The sequence below is a fragment of the Ovis canadensis genome, chromosome Y (genome assembly GCF_042477335.2).
Source record: "Ovis canadensis isolate MfBH-ARS-UI-01 breed Bighorn chromosome Y, ARS-UI_OviCan_v2, whole genome shotgun sequence".
In the NCBI taxonomy this organism is placed as follows: domain Eukaryota; kingdom Metazoa; phylum Chordata; class Mammalia; order Artiodactyla; family Bovidae; genus Ovis; species Ovis canadensis.
In genome coordinates, this window is record NC_091271.1 from 5,733,621 (window position 1) to 5,753,332 (window position 19,712).

At 44.9% G+C, this 19,712-nt stretch overlaps 1 protein-coding gene across 22 annotated transcripts in view; it reads left to right on the top strand.

The window, feature by feature from the left end:
- LOC138431407 (uncharacterized) overlaps positions 1 to 19,112 on the top strand; it is a 332,640-nt gene extending 313,528 nt beyond the window's left edge. For 13 of the 22 annotated variants that reach the window (XR_011446038.1, XR_011446041.1, XR_011446046.1 and 10 more), the window contains one exon: positions 16,685 to 19,112. Coding sequence is in view for 7 of the 22 variants with exons in the window: in XM_069573524.1 (XP_069429625.1) it covers positions 16,685 to 16,775 (91 nt within the window). In the remaining 15 variants the exon portion in view is untranslated. Of the gene's footprint in view, positions 1 to 15,119; positions 15,538 to 15,731; positions 16,042 to 16,684 lie in introns of those variants that run through there. The other 9 variants (XM_069573521.1, XM_069573514.1, XM_069573517.1 and 6 more) reach the window with 4 other exon arrangements.
- The last annotated feature ends 600 nt before the right edge of the window (positions 19,113 to 19,712 follow it).

Here is a 19,712-nt window from a genome sequence, read left to right on the forward strand (position 1 = left end):
ATTGTTCTTTCAAAATTAAGATAAGCTAAGTTGTGTTTGTTTAATAGAAAAGTAGTTTGTCTTAAAAAAAATATATATATATATATACACACACACATACACTCATATATATATATACATGCAATATATGCATATATACACATATCCATATGTATATACATGCTATGCGTGCAAAATCTGGGGGAAGGCAGAAGGTTCATTCTTTTTTTATTTCCCTGTGTATGAAGAATGGGCTTCCCTGGTGATAGTTATTTCGATTTGACATGCTGTTTGCCACAGTAGTAAATCATGTAATGTTTAAATCCAGGCTAAATGAAGGTCCCCAGGGAATTAAGACTATGTCAGCCACAGAATACGCTCATGTTCAAATTTCTCAAAACTCTCCAATCCACCCTCCAGATTACTTCAGGCTTAGGCAGATCATCAAATTTGATAATACTCTCTTTTGGATGTATGAGATTACATTCGTGAGTTTTATTTATTTATTTATTTTTCAAAAACAGCTAGCATTGGAATACAGTCTTTTAAATGATTGAGATAACATTCCTGAATTTAAGATTTTTTTAAAAAATAACCTATCTTTGGCATTGAGACAGCTGAAGCATTTGAGAGTCGTGACTCTACCTGTTAAGCCACCTCTCCGCACGTAATTCGGGTCTCTGCAGACAGACTCTGTGATAGGAGAATCGCAGCAGTGATTTTCACGTTGGCTGAATTACTCGTGCCTTTTCAGTCATCTCTTTCATCCCTTGGTGTGGAGACAGGTCAGGGAGATCCTAAACTGTCTGCCCGGAACCTGGTAGAGGCTGTACCCACACAGCAGAAGGCATGAGCGTGTGCCCACAATTCATCCTCAGGAGCCCCGTCCATCCTGCCTGGGCAGATTACAGGCTTGGTAGCTCGCTGCCACTAGCTGAGACACAGCGGTTAGACCACAGTTCATTTATTTATTTATTTTCTGCATCCCCTGAGTGATGCCGGCTGTAGTTTCTTTGCACCTGCAATGTCCCTGTGGCTCAGATGATAAACACTCTGCCAGTAGACCCAAGATCGGTCCCTGGGTTGGGAAGATTCCCCTGGAGAAGGGAATGGCAACCCACTCCAGTATTCCTGCCTGGAGAATCCCATGGACAGAGGAGCCTGGAGGGCTGCAGTCCTTGGGGTGGCAAAGTCGGACACGACCGACGTGGAAGAGTCGGACATGACTGAGCGACCCACACTTGCACTCGTTTCAGCTTCGACGTGTGCACCTCGAACTTGGGCAACTGTAGAAGATGGTGGGAGACTCCAGGGTGCAGAATCCTTTTAGTCTCCCAAAGAAGGGAGAGGCAATGGCCGTGCAAGAGTCATTCACTGCAGGAGAGATTTCTGGGGTGGATACTGCGTCATAGGGGGGAGAAACGCGAGGAGAAGGGCAGCGTGGAAACTTGTAGGCAAAACCCCCGATGAGGGCCCTGCTCCTCCAAGGGTGGCTCCCAGACCGGCAGTGTCTGTCTCCCCCAGGAGCCGCTTCGAAATGTAGAACCCAGCCCTGCCCCAGCCCAGCGAACCAGTATCTGCACTGTTACCCCTTCCCCCAGCTCACTGGAGGTGGGGCAGGCTGCTTACCGGTTGGTGATTTCAGTCGTTTCAGCATCAGCTTTCAGGAAGTCCTCTGTGGAGCTGAGAAGGGCTGCCTCAAGCCTGACAGCTTTGTGTCCATTTGCAAAGACAGCAGCATCGGCCCCCGGCAACAGACACATCCCCAGGGAGTCCCCTGAACTCAGGGAGGCAGGCCCGGCTGGCAGCCCCGGCCAGGTGCAGGAAGTGACATGCTGTACTTTTGAGACACTGGAAAACCAGGGGCTTCCTTGTCACAATCCTGTGTCCCGGGAACCCTTCACTTTGTTGCTTGTTGTTCACTTGCTGAGTCATGCCCTACTCTTTTCGACCCCATGGACTGTAGCACACCAGCCCTCCCCGTCCATCATCGACTCCCAGAGCTTGCTCAAACTCACGTCCATCAAGTCGGTGATGCCATCCAACCATCTCATCCTCTGTCGTCCCCTTCTCCTCCTGCCTTCAATCTTTCCCAGCATCAGGGTCATTTCCAGTGAGCTGGCTCTTCCCATCACGTGGCCAAAGGACTGGAGCTTCACTATCAGTTGCTTAGTTTCAGTGAAAGCAATTGACAGTGTGAATATATGCTTTTTTTTTTTTTTAAGATTCTTTGATGTGGGCCATTTTTTAAAGGTTTTTAAACTTTTTATTCTGTATTGGAGTATAGCTGATTCATAATGCTGTGCTAATTTTGAACAGCAAAGGGACTCAGCCATACATATACACGTATCCATTCTCCCCCCCAAGCTCCTGTCCCCTGTCCAGGCTGTGAGGTGGACCATTTCACAAGTCTTTACTGGATTTTTGACAGTATTCTTCTGTTTTATGTTTTGGTTTCTTTGGCCACGAGGCATGTGGGATCTTGGCTCCCTGACCAAGGATTGAACCCACATTCCCTGCCTTCTAAGGTGAATTGTTAACCACTGCATGACCGTGGGACACCCGAGGCACTGACTATTTTAATACCTGAGTATTAAGAGAGAGCACAAAACTTTTTCTGAAATGCACATAGTGAATGTGGGTACCCATTAAATAACCCCAAATACCAAGTGCCTCCTTTTTCCTTCAGCTTCCTTTTACTTAAAAGAAAAGAAAAGAAAAGAAAAGAAACCTCATAATTACCTAGTTATGTTCCTGTTGTGTCAGCTAGACGGTGAAGTCTGGAAACGCAGCAGTTGTGTCTGCTTCTTGTTCCAGGTCTAACGTTGCCAGATTTAGCGAATGAGGCTGCGTGACTCAGCTAATAAACCTGAAGCTCAGAGAAGCAAGGATGTGATGTGGTTTTGGTACAAATATGGCTCAAGCTATATTTGAATCAGGCTTATGTTTTTCCAAGAGAGAGTCCGTTGGACGGCAAGGAGATCAAACCAGTCAATGCTAAAGGAAATCAATCCTGGATATTCATTGGAAGGACTGATGCTGAAGTTCCAAAACTTTGGCCACCCGATGCAAAGAAATGACTTATTGGAAAAGACCCTGATACTGGGCAAGATTGAAGGCAGGAGGAGAAGGAGACGACAGAGGGTGAGATGGTTGGATGGCATCACCGACTCCATGGATATAGTTTGAGCAAGCTCTGGGAGTTGGTGATGGACAGGGAAGCCTGGCGTGCTACAGTCCGTGGGGTCGCAAAAGGTTTGACACGACTGAGCGGCTGAACTGACTGTTTTTCGATACTTGCTGTTTTCTCTGACCTTCAAATCTAAGTCAGTGTCTTGGACTCTATCTGGAGACAGCCTGGGCCTCAGCATTCTCATGAGTACTCAGCACTGATCGGATGATCAATAAATATTGAACACGTCTGCTGTGAGGCAGAAAACTCCATGTGGCAGTTGTGTAAGGAGAGAAGGTAGATGCAGAGAAGAACCGTGAGCCATGAGAAATCAGAGCCTGGCTTGTTGTAACCCCGATGGAAAGTACTTTATCAGGGGTGGTTTATCAAGGAGAGCATCATCCATGGATGAGTTCCTTCACTGAGAAGAAGGGGAAGATGCCTTCTGGGCAGATAGCTGTGGCTCTGAGCTCATGGGAGGGTCTCGCCTTCTCCAGGGAGCCTTCTGCCTGTGAAAGCTGGAGCGTGAATAAGCCCGGGAAATGTTGGGTTTCTCCTTCGGTGACAGATGAAAATTTAATGGCCAAGTGGGAGAAGCCAATACTGCGTACTTGTTTCTTTGGGGAGCGCAGAAAAGTTAGTCTCATAAGGAGGGAAAGTTGAGATATAAAAATATAGCAGATAGCTCTTTTGCAAAACAAAATTCAGTCGTGTCTGACTTCATGACCCTATGGACTGCAGCACGCCAGGCCTCCCTGTCCATCACCAACTCCCGGAGCTTGCTTAAACTCATGTCCATCGAGTCGGTGATACCATCCAACCATCTCATCCTCTGTTGTCTCCTTCTCCTCCTGCCTTCAATCTTTCCCAGCACCAGGGTCTTTTCCAATGAGTCAGATTTCCTTCCAAGGAGCTTCCTTAGTGTGGCTGTTGCTAACCCCATGGCATAATTTATTTCTCAGCAACCTTGTTCATAACTAGAAATAAAAATTAATTTGATAATGGTTTACTTATAGCCTACTTCCCAGTAAAAAGTCTCTTTTTTCTCTGCAGTAGCTATATTCTTAAACATAATGCCTTTCTTATAGTAGACGCTCAATGAATTTGTCTTTAAAGAAGAGAGATGAATGCGTCCTGGTGAATGAAGTAGACCCACAGCTTGTCTTCCTGAAGTCTTGTCTCTGTGTTATATGCACACATATCCTGGTTGTCGAAAGTTCTTTTATTGCAGTCCTGAGTACGCCGATTCTTTGTCTTTTGATAGTTACCATTGCTGGTTTACAGGGAATCCTCAGTCACTCATTCGTGTCCAACTCTTTGCAACCCTGTGGACTGTAGCCCGCCAGGCTCCTCTGTTCGTGGGGTTATCGCATCAAGAATGCTGGAGTGGGTTTTCATTTTCTCCTCCAGGGGATCTTCCCTAGACAGGGATCGAACCTGTGTCTACCGTGATTCCCGCTTTGGTAGGCAGATTCTTTTCCACTGAGCCACCGAGGAAGCCTAGTTTATAGGGAAAGGTCTCCTTAATTTCATGCTATCATAAGCTTGCTTATTTCCCCTGGTAGTTGAGTCACTGTCTTTTGTTATACTTTAGTTTTTAAAGTATCCATAGAGAATGTACATGCATTTTCACTCATTTTGCCAAAAAAACTCAATGGATCTGCTAGTTTGATACGTATTTTTTGTTTTTATGCTCAAGCAAGTTTTGCTCGATTATATTTTTGATACTTCTGAGAGAAAAAGGTAGGTGACAGAAGATGCCTGGTGGCTCAGCTGGTAAAGAACCTGCCTGCAATGCGGGAGACCTGGGTTTGATCCCTGGGTTGAGAAGATCCCCTGGAGGAGGGAAAGGCTACCCACTCCAGCATTCTGGCCTGGAGAATCCCACGGACTGGATCGTCCACGGGGTCACACAGAGTCGGACACGACTGAACGAGTTTCACTTTCACTGTTGACAGTTCGGTTCAGTAGTAGCATCTCTGTCCTTTTTTGCCATTTCATGAAGTGTGTGGAGGGTGCTTTCACATCTTCTGTCTTTCCGCACCAGTAATTCTGTTAGTTTCTACTTCTGTTTTCTGTTTATCCTGCTTATGGGTGTGAAAAGTGTTTCTTGGTTTCCTCCTATTGTTTTTTTCTCACTGCTTCTTGACTTTAGCCTAAATAATAACATGGTTAAAACAGGATGTTCTTTATATTAATAAAATAAAATATTGATAAAATAAAATAGAAACCCTAACACTCTGCAAACCCATGGAGTATACAGTCCATGGAATTCTCCAGGCCAGAACACTGGAGTGGGTAGCCGTTCCCTTTTCCAGGGGATCTTCCCAACCCGGGGATCGAACCCAGGTTTCCCACATTGCAGGCTGATTCCTTTTTTTTTTTTTTTTTTTTTGCAGGCTGATTCTTTACTAGCTGAGCCACCAGGGAAGCCCATTAATAAAATAAAGAATCAAATAGCACAAGTGAAAGCCACGGAGGGATCCGTATTGACAGTTCTTTTGCACTAAGGAATTAATTAGTCCAGCGTGTACTCTTAAGATCCCAGACGATTTTAATCTTATTTAGTATGCTCTTAACAAAATACCGTCTCGAATGGACACTTAAGTGCTCCCTGGCTCACCTCTCAAATTGAATGTAATCATTTGCATCTCATTTGGCTTGCAGTTAGGATAAAGAGCTTCAAACAAAATTGACATAAAATGAAGGTGAATCCATTTTTATTTGAGGCACGGCTAAGCATACGCGGTAAGCGCACGCATTATGAAGACAAATAGAGCATTAGAGTAAGTAATTAGGAAGCGGACCTATGACAGTGAGACAGCTGCGTTCTGATATAAAATACAGCCTGCGTAGCCCTGTAATTCGTTTTTATGACCTGCTCGGTGTTGTTCTATTTATCACGGGTCTTAAAGAGAATGACGGAAAACCATCAATACCTTACTGAAAGTATGACCACGCGTATCAGCAGAGACAGTTAAAAAGTTTAAAAATTCTTCCCGACTCACCTTGTGGTACAAGTTTCTTGTCTCACCCACACCCCCTTCCCAGTTTGCAGAGCTTTGTCGATCAGCTCTTCCGCTCAAGTCCTCATTTGTAAAAGGGTCACGAGAGGAGTTGTGCCCCTGGTTCTAGACCTTAAGTGAGTATCCGGGGCTTGTGAAACACCGATCCCTGTAGTATCCCCACCCCCGCCCCCCTACCCCCAGACTCTCTCATCTGCTGCTCTCTGGGTTCAGGCTCAGCCCTTGCATTCCCGTTGGGTACCCTGGTGATGTTGATGCTGCTGACCTGGGGACCACAGTTAGAGGAGGTAACCTCTGAGGCCTGGATGAGGCGCTCCAATGTGCACTCTTGGCTGAGATTCTGGCTGGAGTGACCTCGAGGGGCTGGCATGGCGGGGATTTAACACACTGAAGGCTGGACGGCCATCCGTCTGTATGAAGCTTCGGCGGCCTGCGTGGTGATTTCGGTTGCTTGATCCTTTGTTCAGCTTTTCTTGTTGGTTTCATTCTGCTTTATGGCACACTGTTCTAAGTCCCTGCCTGAACCCAGATTGGTCCATAGATGTTTGTTTCTTTGTTTAATGACTACATACATTTCAGCCTCAACGAATAGAATTGAAGCCTAGCTCTCTGCAGAGTTTGGGCTCATGGTCTCGGCTAATTGACTATTGTCTTTTCTCACACCTGTTAGCTCCACGGGTCCATTTTATGGATCATTCCAGTGCTGGAGTTGGACAAAGACAATCCATAGACAAAATTCCCTTGAATGAACCTTCTATGTGTGTTAGTCGCTCAGTTGTGTCCAACTCTTTGAGATCCCGTGGACTATAGCCCACCAGGCTCCTCTGGCCATGGGGTTCTCCAGGAAAGAATACTGGAGGGGGTTGCCATTTCATTCCCTCCAGGGGATCTTCCCGACCCAGGGATGGAAGCCTGGTCTCCTGCGTTGCAAGAGCTGTTGGGAAGCCTTTTATGGTGATTTTGGTAGAGGTCCTAGGATAAGCAGTTTTTACTTAAGATCTTATCTTTGTAAATGTTTCCTGTTTATCATAAATCCAAGATGAGTGACTTTGATAATTAGTTGCATAACTATTAGTGTGTTACTTGCTCAGTCGAGTCCAACTCTTTGTGACCCATGGACTGTAGCCTACCAGGCACCTCTGTCCCTGGAATTTTTCCAAGCAAAAATACTGGAATGGGTAGCCATTCCCTCCAGGGGATCTTCCTGACCCAGGGATCCAACCTGGGTCTCCTTCATTGCAGGCAGATTCTTTACTGCGTGAGCCAACAGGGAAGGCCTGCATGAGTATTAAAGTGCAGTTAAATACTTCTGCAAAGTAGTCAACCACAAGGCCTTTGAAAGCGGGGGGAAAAAGCAAGCTTCCCAGGTCATTACTCCCTTTTGAAACTGCAAATAATTCCCCTAAAGCTGACCTAGTTCTGTTATCTTAAAATGTAAATAAATCTCCAGATAAAAGAATTTTTAGGGAATAAACAAAGACGTTACACTTCTTTTGACATTAAAAAAAATAATTAGAGGAGTGCCCTCCCCCACCTTTTAAAAACTTTTAATTTAATATGGGAAGTGGGCAGCAAAGGGACTCAGCCATTCATACACATGTATGGAGGAGGCCCTTTCTTGTAACTGATAATTTATAGTAAGGGGATCTGGTTCTAAGTAGCAGAGAATTATTTTCAAAGATGCTCATAACGTCTTGTGAGTATTGGCACACTTTTCTTCAATAAACCTTTGATAAATGGTAATATCTTCTTCTTGGCCTTGTGTTACATGTGGCTCATGAACCTCAACAAAACGTTGACTCTGGACTCAAAAATGTGAACACTTGATAACAGTCATTTAGTTTTGGCTATTCAGTGGGACCCCGAAAAATGGAAGGTGAACAAGGTTGAAAAATCTTCTGATGAGGGTAAGGGATTGACCCATGAAAGGAGAGGCAACTTGGAGGTCAGCATAGATGAGCAGCTTGAACTAACTCTTGGCTGAGGTTGACCCCCTCTGGTATTTAGGAGACCTGTCACCTATTTATCATTCACTCATTCTGTGCCTGTGGCCACCTTAGGTTTCTACAAAGGTGGCATCCTGAACTCTCAAAATGATCGAATATATCCTGAAAAATTGCCCAGTCTTATATGTGACAAAGGAGCATTTTTTAAACAGAGGGTTGGGTCAATCCCTGAAGCATTTCTCAGGACTCCCGTATGAATGCTGAAATGTTTTCTGAAATCTTAGAGCTGTTTCTTTCCTTAAAAGAACACAGAAGTCTGTACTGCCTGATGTTTGAATTAAGGAATCTTTCGAGGGAATGTTCCATGACTATTGCTGGATTTGGTGGCTCTTTCAAAAAATTTTTGAGTAAAATTCCAGTTCTGCAAGAGGCCAAATCAAGGGCAAAGAATTCCTTAAAAATAAACGATTGGGTTGTTACTACATGTTACACTATTATTGATCCATTTAAACAATGATGTACCTATAATATATGGATACGGATAAGATGGGGACTTCAAAAAAATTTTTTTATTTTAAATTTTTGAGTGCAGGTACTTTACAGCATTGGGTTAATTTCTGCTGTACAATGAAGTGAATGAGCTATACGATACAAATTTCCCTCTTTTGAGTTTCCTTTCCATTTAGGTCACCACAGCGCATCCCCTAGAGGCTCTGCAGCAAGGTGTCATTCGTTGTCTCTTTTATACAGAGTATCAGCAGTGGATGTATATCAATCCTGTTCTCCCAGTTAATCCCACCCACCTCCCTGCCTTGATCTCCACATTTCTGTCCTCTCTGCTTGTATCTCTCTTTCTACTTTGTAATGAAGAATCTCTGTATCTTTTTTTTTTCCCCCGTAAATTAAAAGAAGTGTTAAGGTGGAAAGACTGTGGCTGGCGTTTGTCTCTTCAGAAGTCTTACATTGCTGTTATAACAGCATCTGTGCAAGCTTTAAGAGAAAACAGTCTCTGATTTCTAAAATCAGAGAGTTCGTTGTTTAACAGCTTCCCTAGAATTTGAACCCAGGGAGGGAGGGAGGCAAAGAGAGGCGAAAGACTGGTTTCCTTCACGCTTACGTCTGTTGCCACCCTGCCTGTGCGTGCTCTTCCAGAACTTTCTCAGGAAACAAGACGAAACTTATCCAAAGGCGTATGCAGTCAGGAATAGTGTAGACGCAGGGCAGGGGCAGTTGTAGACGTGGGGAAGGACAGCGTAAAAACATCAACAGCGTGGGATGTCAACAGACTGAGTTTCTTCTAATATGGGGAAAATAGACTGTCTCATTCATGGATAACTGATTGTCGTTTGCCTGAGCTTTGAATTGATAGCTGGTGGTGTGTGAAATGTTCTTCAGCTCTGTCTTTTTTTTTTTTCTTTAAAATTAAAATTTTAATGTAAAAATTAATTTTTAATGTAAAAATTTGATTTTTAATATAAAATTTTTGATTTTTAAATATAAATTTTTTTATTTTTATATGTAAGATTTTTTGATTTTTAATGTAAATTTTTTATATGTAAAATTTTTTAATTTTTTATATGTAAATTTTTATTTTTAATGTAAATTTTTTAAATTTTTTATATGTAAAATTTTTGATTTTGTTATCCGTAAAATTTTTTGATTTTTTAAATGTAAAAAATTTAATTTTTAATGTAAAAAATTTAATATCTTTAACTGCAAAATTTTTCCATTTTTTAAATGTAAAAATGTTTAATTTTTAATGTAAATTTTTAATTTTTAATGTAAATTTTTAATTTTTTAAAATGTAAATTAAATTTTTAATGTAAAACTTTTAAATTAAAAAAAAAATTATTTATTTATTTGACTGCACCAGGTCTTAGCAGTGGCAGGTGAACACTTAGTTTCAGCATGTGGGATCTATTTCCCTGACCAGGGATGGAACCCAGGTCTGCATTGAGAACCTGGAGTTCTGCCCAGTGGACCACTAAGGCAAGTCCCATCAGCTCCTAAATCTGTTCTAAGGTCCCAAATTATTCTTCCCAAAGCAACTTTCTCAGAGAGTTGGGGAGGGGCGGGGGGGAAGAGACAGAGCTTTCTATTTTGGCAACAGGACTACGTTCTCATCGTACTTGTGACTCAAACGAAACTTTCCCAAGCGCAACCGAAATAGCTCCCACAGAGTTTTGAACAATGAGAATCAAGCCCAGATGGTCTGGACCGAAAATATTAAATCTGATGCTGTTACTATGGTCAAGTGAGATGACATATTTGCATTTTTTTTTCCTGAGTCTATTTAAAATTAGCCTTTTTAAGAAATCCTGCTGCTTCAAAATATGCTCTCCCCTGCTCCCTTAAGTGCATGGATTTTCCTCCCTGAGTCATGCAAGGGGGTAAAGAAACCAAGCTTTGAGAAGGCCCTTGTTTAACGTAACCTTGTCTGCAGTGTGGACGTGATAACATCTGAGAGTACCCAGCACTCCAGCCACATGAAGTGTTCATTGGGAGGCCAGGAAGTACTGAGAGAATGGTGTTGAGTCCATTGGAATAGACTGGGACGTGAAAGCTCTCCATGGTCATAAGGACCAGTTTTCCAGGGCTAACGTGTTAGACTGGCCAAAAGGGGATTCAGGTTTTTTCCATACGATGCATATGGGACCCTAACAGTGTATGGAGAAACCTGAACAGACTTTTTGGCCAAGCCAGTGATAGCTGGATTATACATCTCCTTCCCTCTCAGTCTCCTGGTGTATTTCCTCAGTTGATAATGCTGCTGCCTTGTACTGTTGGGTTTCGCTGGTGGCTCAGCTGGTAAAGAATCTGCCCGCAATGCGGAAGACCTGGGTTCAATCCCTGGGTTGGGAAGATTCCCCTGGAGAAGGGAAAGGCTACCCACGCCAGTATTCTGGCCTGGAGAATTCCATGAGCTGTATAGTCCACAGGGTTGCAAAGGGTCAGACACGACTGAGCGACTTTCACTTTCAGCCCTATGCTGAAAGCCTGGCAGAGTTGACAGGGTGATTCCCATCTATTTAAGCCAAAGGTCATGCCCAGGATTCCTGAGTAAGCACATGTGTTCTCACATGGGATGGTTGGATGGCATCACCCACTCAATGGATGTGAGTTTGAGCAAGCTCTGGGAGTGAGTGAAGGACAGGGAGGCCTGGCGTGCTGCACTCCATGAGGTCGCAAAGAGTTGGGTATGACCTAGCAACCAAACAACAACAGCAGCAAGGCTTTTTAAAATGTCTTTCCAATATCTCAGGTTTCCTTCAGTTCAGTCCAGTTCAGTCTCTCAGTCATGTCTGACTCTTGGCGACCCCGTGAACTGTAGCACACCAGCCTCCCTGTCCATCACCAACTCCTGGAGTCTACTGAAACCCATGTCCATCGAGTCGGTGGTGCCATCCAACCGTCTCATCCTCTGTCACCCCCTTCTCCTCCTGCCCTCAATCTTTCCCAGCACCAGGGTCTTTTCAAAGGAGTCAGCTCTTCCCATCAGGTGGCCAAAGTATTGGAGTTTCAGCCTCAGCATCAGTCCTTCCAATGAACACCCAGGACTGATCTCCTTTAGGATGGACTGGTTGGATCTCCTTGCCCTCCAAGGGACCCTCAAGAGTCTTCTCCAACACCACAGTTCAAAAGCGTCAACTCTTTTGCACTCAGCTTATAGTTCAACTCTGACATCCATACATGACCACTGGAAAAACCACAGCCTTGACTAGATGGACCTTTGTTGGCAAAGTGATGTCTCTGCTTTTTCATATGCTGTCTAGGTTGTCATAAATTTTCCTTACTTTATGCCTAGCTCCAGGCACATGAGGTCCAGAAAATATCTCTCGTCTAATTGCCAAACAGCAGGCAAAGAACCTTCCTGATCTTCCTTAACTGGCGAAAAAAGAGATGGCGAGCCAAGTATCTTGCCTGCTTTTCTCATTCTGGCAGTTATGAGTGAATATGATCATCCCCAGAGCGGGAAGAGAGAACAGAAATAAAGGGACCCAGGAGAAGCAGATGAACTCTGGACATGGTGGAGTTCTGACCCAGGAAAGTCCTGGTCCTCTGGAAGTCTCTGCCTCCCTGTGACCACACCACGGGACATGGCCTCACACATGGAGCATCATCTTATTCTCCTCCTCTCTCTTCAGTTCATCACAAGTGCATGGCTTTTGGACCTGTTCGGCTTTTGGACCTGGTCACCTCCATTCATAATCTGCTCTCTCTTTATTTTTTTTATTTTTATTTTTTTTTAATTTTTTAAATTTTAATATCTTTAATTCTTACATGCGTTCCCAAACATGAACCCCCCTCCCACCTCCCTCCCCATAACATCTCTCTGGGTCTCTCTGGGTCATCCCCATAATCTGCTCTCTCTTTAAAACAAACAATCTATTCAGCTGTGGTGAGGCTTAGTTGCGGCATGTGGGATCTAGTCCCTTGACCAGGGGTTGAACCTGGGCCTGCTGCATCGGGAGGGCAGAGTCTTACCCACTGGACCACCCCCCATAAGAAGTCCCCATAAATTGACGGTTTTCTTTATAAAACCAGGAGTCCATGTCTCTACAGTGGTTGGAAGACCAAAGAGAATCATCTCAAGTGGTTGTAGGCATCTGGCCACCTCCCATGGGCTACGTGTGTAAAAGGAAGCACACAGCAGAACTTAGGGACAGACCACAGTCAGTTCTGGGCAGCACACGCGACGTCTGAGCTCAGCAATCAACTATAAGAATCTGACGGTACACAGCGGGTGTGATGGAGAGTGTGTCTGCCTGTGTCTGTTGTCCCTGGCTGTTGGGGGCTGTTGCTGGGGAATCTTGACCACACGCCCTAGGGCGTGTGAGTCTGCTCGGACCTAGCGTTTGCTGAAGTGAAGCTACGTCTGTGGGTCAGTGTTTATTAGTTATGGGAAACCTCACTTTTCCCAGAAGTGAGCCCCCGCCCAGCTGTGAGTAAGCATACAGCTTAGCTTCTGCCTGTCAGGGGGACACAACTGCAGAGACTGAACAGGCAGCTGAGTGGTAAAGCATACATGGGAGGCAAGACATGTCTTTGTTACTCTCATCTCTCCACTTGCCAAGCCCTCCTAGTCCGGGAACACTCTGGAAGCAGGTTACACGGTTAGGGCTCCCAACTTTTAGGGTACAGGGGGCTTTCCCTGTGGCTCAGTCGGTAAGGAACCCACCTGCAATGCAGGAGACTCGAGTTCGATCCCTGGGTCGGGAAGATCTCCTGCAAAAGGAAATGGCAACCCACTCCAGTATCCTTGTCCTGGAAAATTCCATGAACAGAGGAGCCTAGCGTGCTGCAGTCCACGCGGTTGCAGAGTCAGACACAATTTAGTGACCAAACCACCTACCACCGCGATTAGCGCACACGCAAAAAAATCACACAAATGACGATGATTTAATATGCATCCATAGGACGAGTCTACAAATTGGTGTCATATAAATATTGATTAAACAGAGGTAACAGCAAAAAAAAGAAAGAAAAATAGTGAGCAAGCTAAAAAACAATTGGAATTCAGTGACATCACAACGGTATAAACTGGGATTCTGAAAATCATTTCCGTTATCCAGGAGTAACTCACAAAGGATTCCGAACACAGATGAAAGAATTTTTCATGTTGCTGCCGACCCTCCTTTCTTTAGGTTAAACACGACGTGGTTAAACTCACATGAAGCTAGGTCTCACTGAAGACTTTCCGCCCCCAGTTGTATAGTATTATTTCTTTAATAGTGCTGCTGCCGCTGCTAAGTCACTTCAGTTGTGTCCGACTCTGTGTGACCCCATAGACGGCAGCCCACCAGGCTCCCCTGTCCCTGGGATTCTCCAGGCAAGAACTCTGGAGTGGGTTGCCATTTCCTTCTCCAATGCAGGAAAGTGAAAAGTGAAAGTGAAGTCGCTCAGTCGTGTCCGACTCTTCGTGACCCCGTGGACTGCAGCCTACCAGGCTCCTCCGTCCATGGGATTATCCAGGCAAGAGTACTGGAGTGGGGTGCCATTGCCTTCTCCGTTAATAGTGCTATGGAGATGTATTTATACACTTTATTATATATTACACACCTCTTCAAAGTGTTGCATAGAGCAGCAATCTCCAACCTTTTTGGCACGAGGGACCCCACGGATGGGGAGTGAAACAGTGGTTCAGGCGCTAAGGACAGCGATGTGGCTGCTGCAGCTGCTAAGTCGCTTCAGTCCTGTCCAACTCTGTGTGACCCTGTGGACTGCAGCCTACCAGGCTCCTCCATCCACAGGATTCTCCAGGCAAGAATACTGCAGTGGGTAGCCTATCCCTTCTCCAGGGGATCTTCCAGACCCAGGAATTGAACCAGGGTCTCCTGCATTGTGGAGAAGGCAGTGGCAACCCACTCCAGTACTCTTGCCTGGAAAATCCCATGGGGTTGTGTAGAGCCAGGCACGACTGAGTGACTTCACTTTCACTTTTCACTTTCCTGCATTGGAGAAGGAAATGGCAACCCACTCCAGTGTTCTTGCCTGGAGAATCCCAGGGACAGGGGAGTCTGGTGGGCTGCCGTCTATGGGGTCGCACAGAGTCGGACACGACTGAGGCGACTTAGCAGCCGCAGCAGCAGCAGCTCCTGCATTGCACGCAGATTCTTTACCAGCTGAGCTATCAGGGAAACCCTGCCTGTTCCAAAAAAAACCTATTGGATAGTAGTTTGTATCTAACCTATACGGTGTAAAGTAACACAGTTTATGTTTGAACTATGTGTGTGTGGGGGTCAGAGTCGGTAATACAGTTTATGTGTATTTGTATTCCCTCTCACACAAAACACACATTCTGACTCAGACACAGACACACACGCATAGTTGAGACATAAACTGTGTTACTTTATACCGTACAGGTTAGATGCAAACTATAATAGATTTTTATTTCAATTTTCTTTGGAGAATAGTTGATTTACACTGTTGCATTCCTTTCTGCTGGTCAGCGGCATGAATCAAATGTACTTATACATAGATCCCCTCTTTTTTTAGATTTTTTTCCCATGTAGGTCATTATATAGTATTGACTAGTTGGAGAAGACTCTTGAGGGTCCCTTGGACTGCAAGGAGATCCAACCAGTCCGTTCTGAAGGAGATCAGCCCTGGGATTTCTTTGGAAGGAATGACGCTAAAGCTGAAACTCCAGTACTTTGGCCACCTCATGCGAAGAGCTGACTCATTGAAAAAGACTCTGATGCTGGGAGGGATTGGGGGCAGGAGGAGAAGGGGACGACCGAGGATGAGATGGCTGGATGGCATCACTGACTCGATGGACATGAGTCTGAGTGAACTCCGGGAGTTGGTGATGGACAAGGAGGCCTGGCGTGCTGCGATTCATGGGGTCGCAGAGAGTCGGACACGACTGAGCGACCGAACTGAACTGAACTGATAGAGTTCTCTGTGCTAAATAGTAGGTCCTGTTACTTATATGTTTTGCATATAGAAATGTGTCTAATTGTGTCTCAGTGTGTCCAATCCCGGTCTAATTTATCCCTTCCCCCTCTCTTACCCTCTGGTAACTATAAGTTGTTCTTTTTTTTTTTTTTCACATCTGCGATTCTGTTTCCATTTTGTCACTTCATTTGTATCTTTTTTTTTTTTTAGATTCCACATGTGCAAGATGTCATATGATATATCTGTCTGTCTCTGACTGACTTCTACCCGATGACAGTCTCGAGGTCCATCCATGTTGCTGCGTATGGCATGACTTCATTCATTTCTTATGGTTAATAATGTGCCGTTGTCTATACACAGCACATCTTCCTCACCTGTTCCTCTGCTGACGGACATTTAGGGTGCTTCTGTGTCTTGGGGGTTGTGAGCTGTGCCTCTATGAACACTGAGGTGCATGTATCTTTTCAGATCATGGTTTTCTCCACGTATATCCCCAGCAGTGACATTGCTAGATCATAGGGTAGGTCTGTTTTCAGTTCTTTAAGGAACCTCTGTACTGTTCTTCACAATGACTGTATCAGTTTACATTCCCACCGACAGTGTGAGAGGGTTGCCTTTTCTCCACACCCGCCTCCAGCATTTATTGTTTGTAGGTTTTCATTGATGATGGCCATTCTCGCCAATCTGAAGTGACACCTCATTGTAGTTTTGACTTGCGTCTCTTTAATAACTAGTGGTGTGAAGCATCGTTTCATGCGCTCTTTTTAGCCATCTATACGTCTTCTTTGGATAATGTCTATTCAGATCTTCTACCCTTTTGATTGGCTTGTTTGTGTGTGTTTTGTTTTTTTTTTTTAATTGAGCCACATGAGCTCTTTGTATACTTTGGAGATAGTGAAAATTGCTCGGTCGTGTCCAACTCTTTGCAACCCCGTGGACTGTAGTCCATGGAAATCTCCAGGCCAGAATACTGCAGTGGGTAGCCTTTCTCTTCTCTAGTTTTGGAGATTAGTCCCTTGACGTTTGCTTCATTTGCAAATATTTTCTCTCATTCTGAAGATTGTCTTTGCATTTTGTGTTAATGGTTTCCTTTGGTGTGCAAAAGCTTTTGAGTTTAATTAGATCCCATTTGCTTATTTTCATTTTTGTTTTCATTACTTTAGGAGGTGGATCAAAAAAGATCTTGTCGCCACTTATATCCAAAAATTTTACGGTTTCTATCAAAACACAAAAGACCACAAGTCAGCAAATTAATCTTGAGAAAGAAAAAATGGATCTGGCCGAATCAGACTCTCTTACTTCAGAGCCACAGCCATCAAGACGGTATAGTCCTGGCACAAAAACAGAAAGACAAACCCATGGAACATGATAGAAAGCCCGGAGATAAACCCACACACCTGTGGTCACCTAATCTATGACAAAAGAGGCAAGAACATACAGTGGAGAAAAGACAGTCTCTTCAGGAAGTGCTGGGAAACCTGGACAGCTACACGTCAAAGAATGAAATTAGAACGCTCCCTAACACCATTCACAAAAGTAAACTCATAATGCATTAAAGACCTAAATGCAAGGCCACATGCGGTAGAACTCTTGCGTTAGTCGCTCCAGTTGTGTCTGACTCTTTGCAACCCCATGGACTGTAGCCCACCAAGCTCCTCCATCCATGGAATTTTGCAGGCAAGAACACTGCAGTGGGTTGCCATTCCCCTCTCCACAGACTCTTCCTTACCCAGGGATCGATCCCAGGTCTCACGCACTGCAGGCAGACTCTTCACCATCTTAGAGGAAAGCACAGGCAGGACACTGTCATAAATTGCAGCAAGATCTTTTTTGATCCCACAGTTGAGATATAAGCTTTAGAATTGAGCATGCCTACAAATGTCTTCAGGGTCGTCATTTGACTTCATCGAACACCTTATCAACTCGTATAGTTCTCTGGGTGTCCTTTCATGCGTCCAGGGCAAACATAATTTCTCTCTTTCTGCGCGTAGATGCTGGGGACTCAGGTACTGGCATGTGATTTGTGAGAAGTGACATCTTGGAACAAAGGCCACCTCCACCCAGAGCCACACTCTTGGACAAACTGGGCTTGGACCCACAAAACAGTGTTGTTCTGATCACAAGGGAGGGAGGCCTGTCTCCGCACCGTCCCTCCCAGGTCCCACGCTGCAGGTCACACTGACCTCTCCCCACACATGCACGGTCTGAACCCTGGAGGACCACCACGGCGCTCAGTTGCAATCGTGACCGTAGTGGCTTCTCTATATTCCCTTGAATCAGAATACATGTGGTAAAGACGTCTCTGCACAAAGCAGCTGCGGCAAGGCCCAAAAAGGAATTGTCGGCTTCGACCAGAAAGAGACTGACTCTGGTTGTGTTGATGGGTCGGGGGCCGCCACAGAGCGGGAGGCAGGAGCTCTCCAGCCCGGGGCCTGACACTGGTACCCACAGGCCCCGTGCTCTGGGATGAACTGGTCCTCCACTGGGCAGCCCAGGTCTTCTGGGTCAGATGCAGATGTATGAAGCTCTGTATCACAAGGCTGCCATGAGGCTGAAATGAAACAGTCAGGGCCTGGCGTCTGGCACGACGGAGGCCCCATTTGTGCACCCACCAACCTGCCAAACTCATCATTATCCCGAGTATTATTAATACTAGCCAGCGCCAGTATTGTTAGCTGTCTCCTCATTTTGTGAGTTCTTCAGGTGAGCCTTCAAAGATGAGAAAGTCGTACAGACTATCACACACAGATATTAATTAACCGCAACTCATCTTGTATATAAGTTTACCTCCACTTGTAAATGAGTGGATTAATTAACCACAGACACATCTTGTGAATAAGTTTACCACTCCTTGCAAACAAGTCAGTTAATTAACCATGGGCTATACAGTCCATGGGATTCTCTAGGCCAGAATACTAGAGTGGGTAGCCTTTCCCTTCTCCAGGGAATCTGCCCAACCCAGGGATTGAACCCAGGTCTCCCGCATTGCAGGCAGATTCTTTACCAGCTGAGCCACCAGGGAAGCCCAAGAATACTGGAGTGGGTAGCCGATCCCTTCTCCAGGGGATCTTCCTGACCCAGGAATCGAACCAGGGTCTCCTGCTTTGCAGGTGGATTCTTTACCAGCTGAGCTACTAGGGAAGCGAATCAATGATAATTAGAAAATAGTGTTTTTAGTAGGAAATGGCTAGGTTTTTTTAAAAATACAAAATGAGTTTCAACTATGAAATATAGATATAGAAGTGACACTGGGTATCACTGACAATATTGTATGACAGCAGAGGCTTCTCTTTTTTTTAAAGCGTGTTGAATCCTCATAAGCTTCCCTGCACGTCGGAAGCACCCAGAGTGTTAATGGAGGAGAGCTGGGTGCACCCCTAGAATTCCTTATTCTCTCAGTCTGTGTAGGGCACAATCAATTCTATTTTCAAAAGTTCCCCAAGTGGTACTGATACTATTGCTGCAGGAACTGCTTTTAGAGAACCATTTAATATCAAGAAACATTTTTACTTTTGTTTTCGTGATATCCCTCTTTGTGGATGCTGAAGACTAATTTCAATGAAATAAAAAATATCATTGTTGCTGTTTAAACTGTAGTGTGTGCATTAATTCTGTTGTCTGCATCTCCTAAACTGTGCAAGGAAAAGGATTAAAAGGTCAAAATGAGTTTGTGAAGATGAGAAAAATAACTGGTACCCACAAACATGGGGTGGCTAGTTAAGGGCACCCAGTCCCACCATGGGCATCTGTCTGGAGGGAACATGTTATTTTGACAGCCTGGTGGGCTGCCGTCTATGGGGTCGCACAGAGTCAGACATGACTGAAGTGACTTAACAGCAGCAGCAGCACCCCGAGGGCTCCAGCTGTGAGGAAATCCCTAGATTGTAAACTTTCTGTCTCGTGCAGAAATGGATGAAAATGTCTGTGTCAATGGCCATCTGTCTCGGCAGACACATTAGCAGTAGTGAGATAACTAAGCCCACTTCCTTTCAGAGTGATGTATCTGCCTCCATCGAGGGGAAGGGAAAAATCCCAGTTCCCTATGTAAATGTCGGTTGCCCCTTATTAAAGAGACAGCCTGAAAATTTCCCCAGTCTTAGCCAGACCCAGGGGCCGTTAAAGACATCTCCCCCACGTTAAGGGCACTTCTCTTGTGCTGTGAGAGTGTTTACTCTGGAGGCAGGCTGGTAC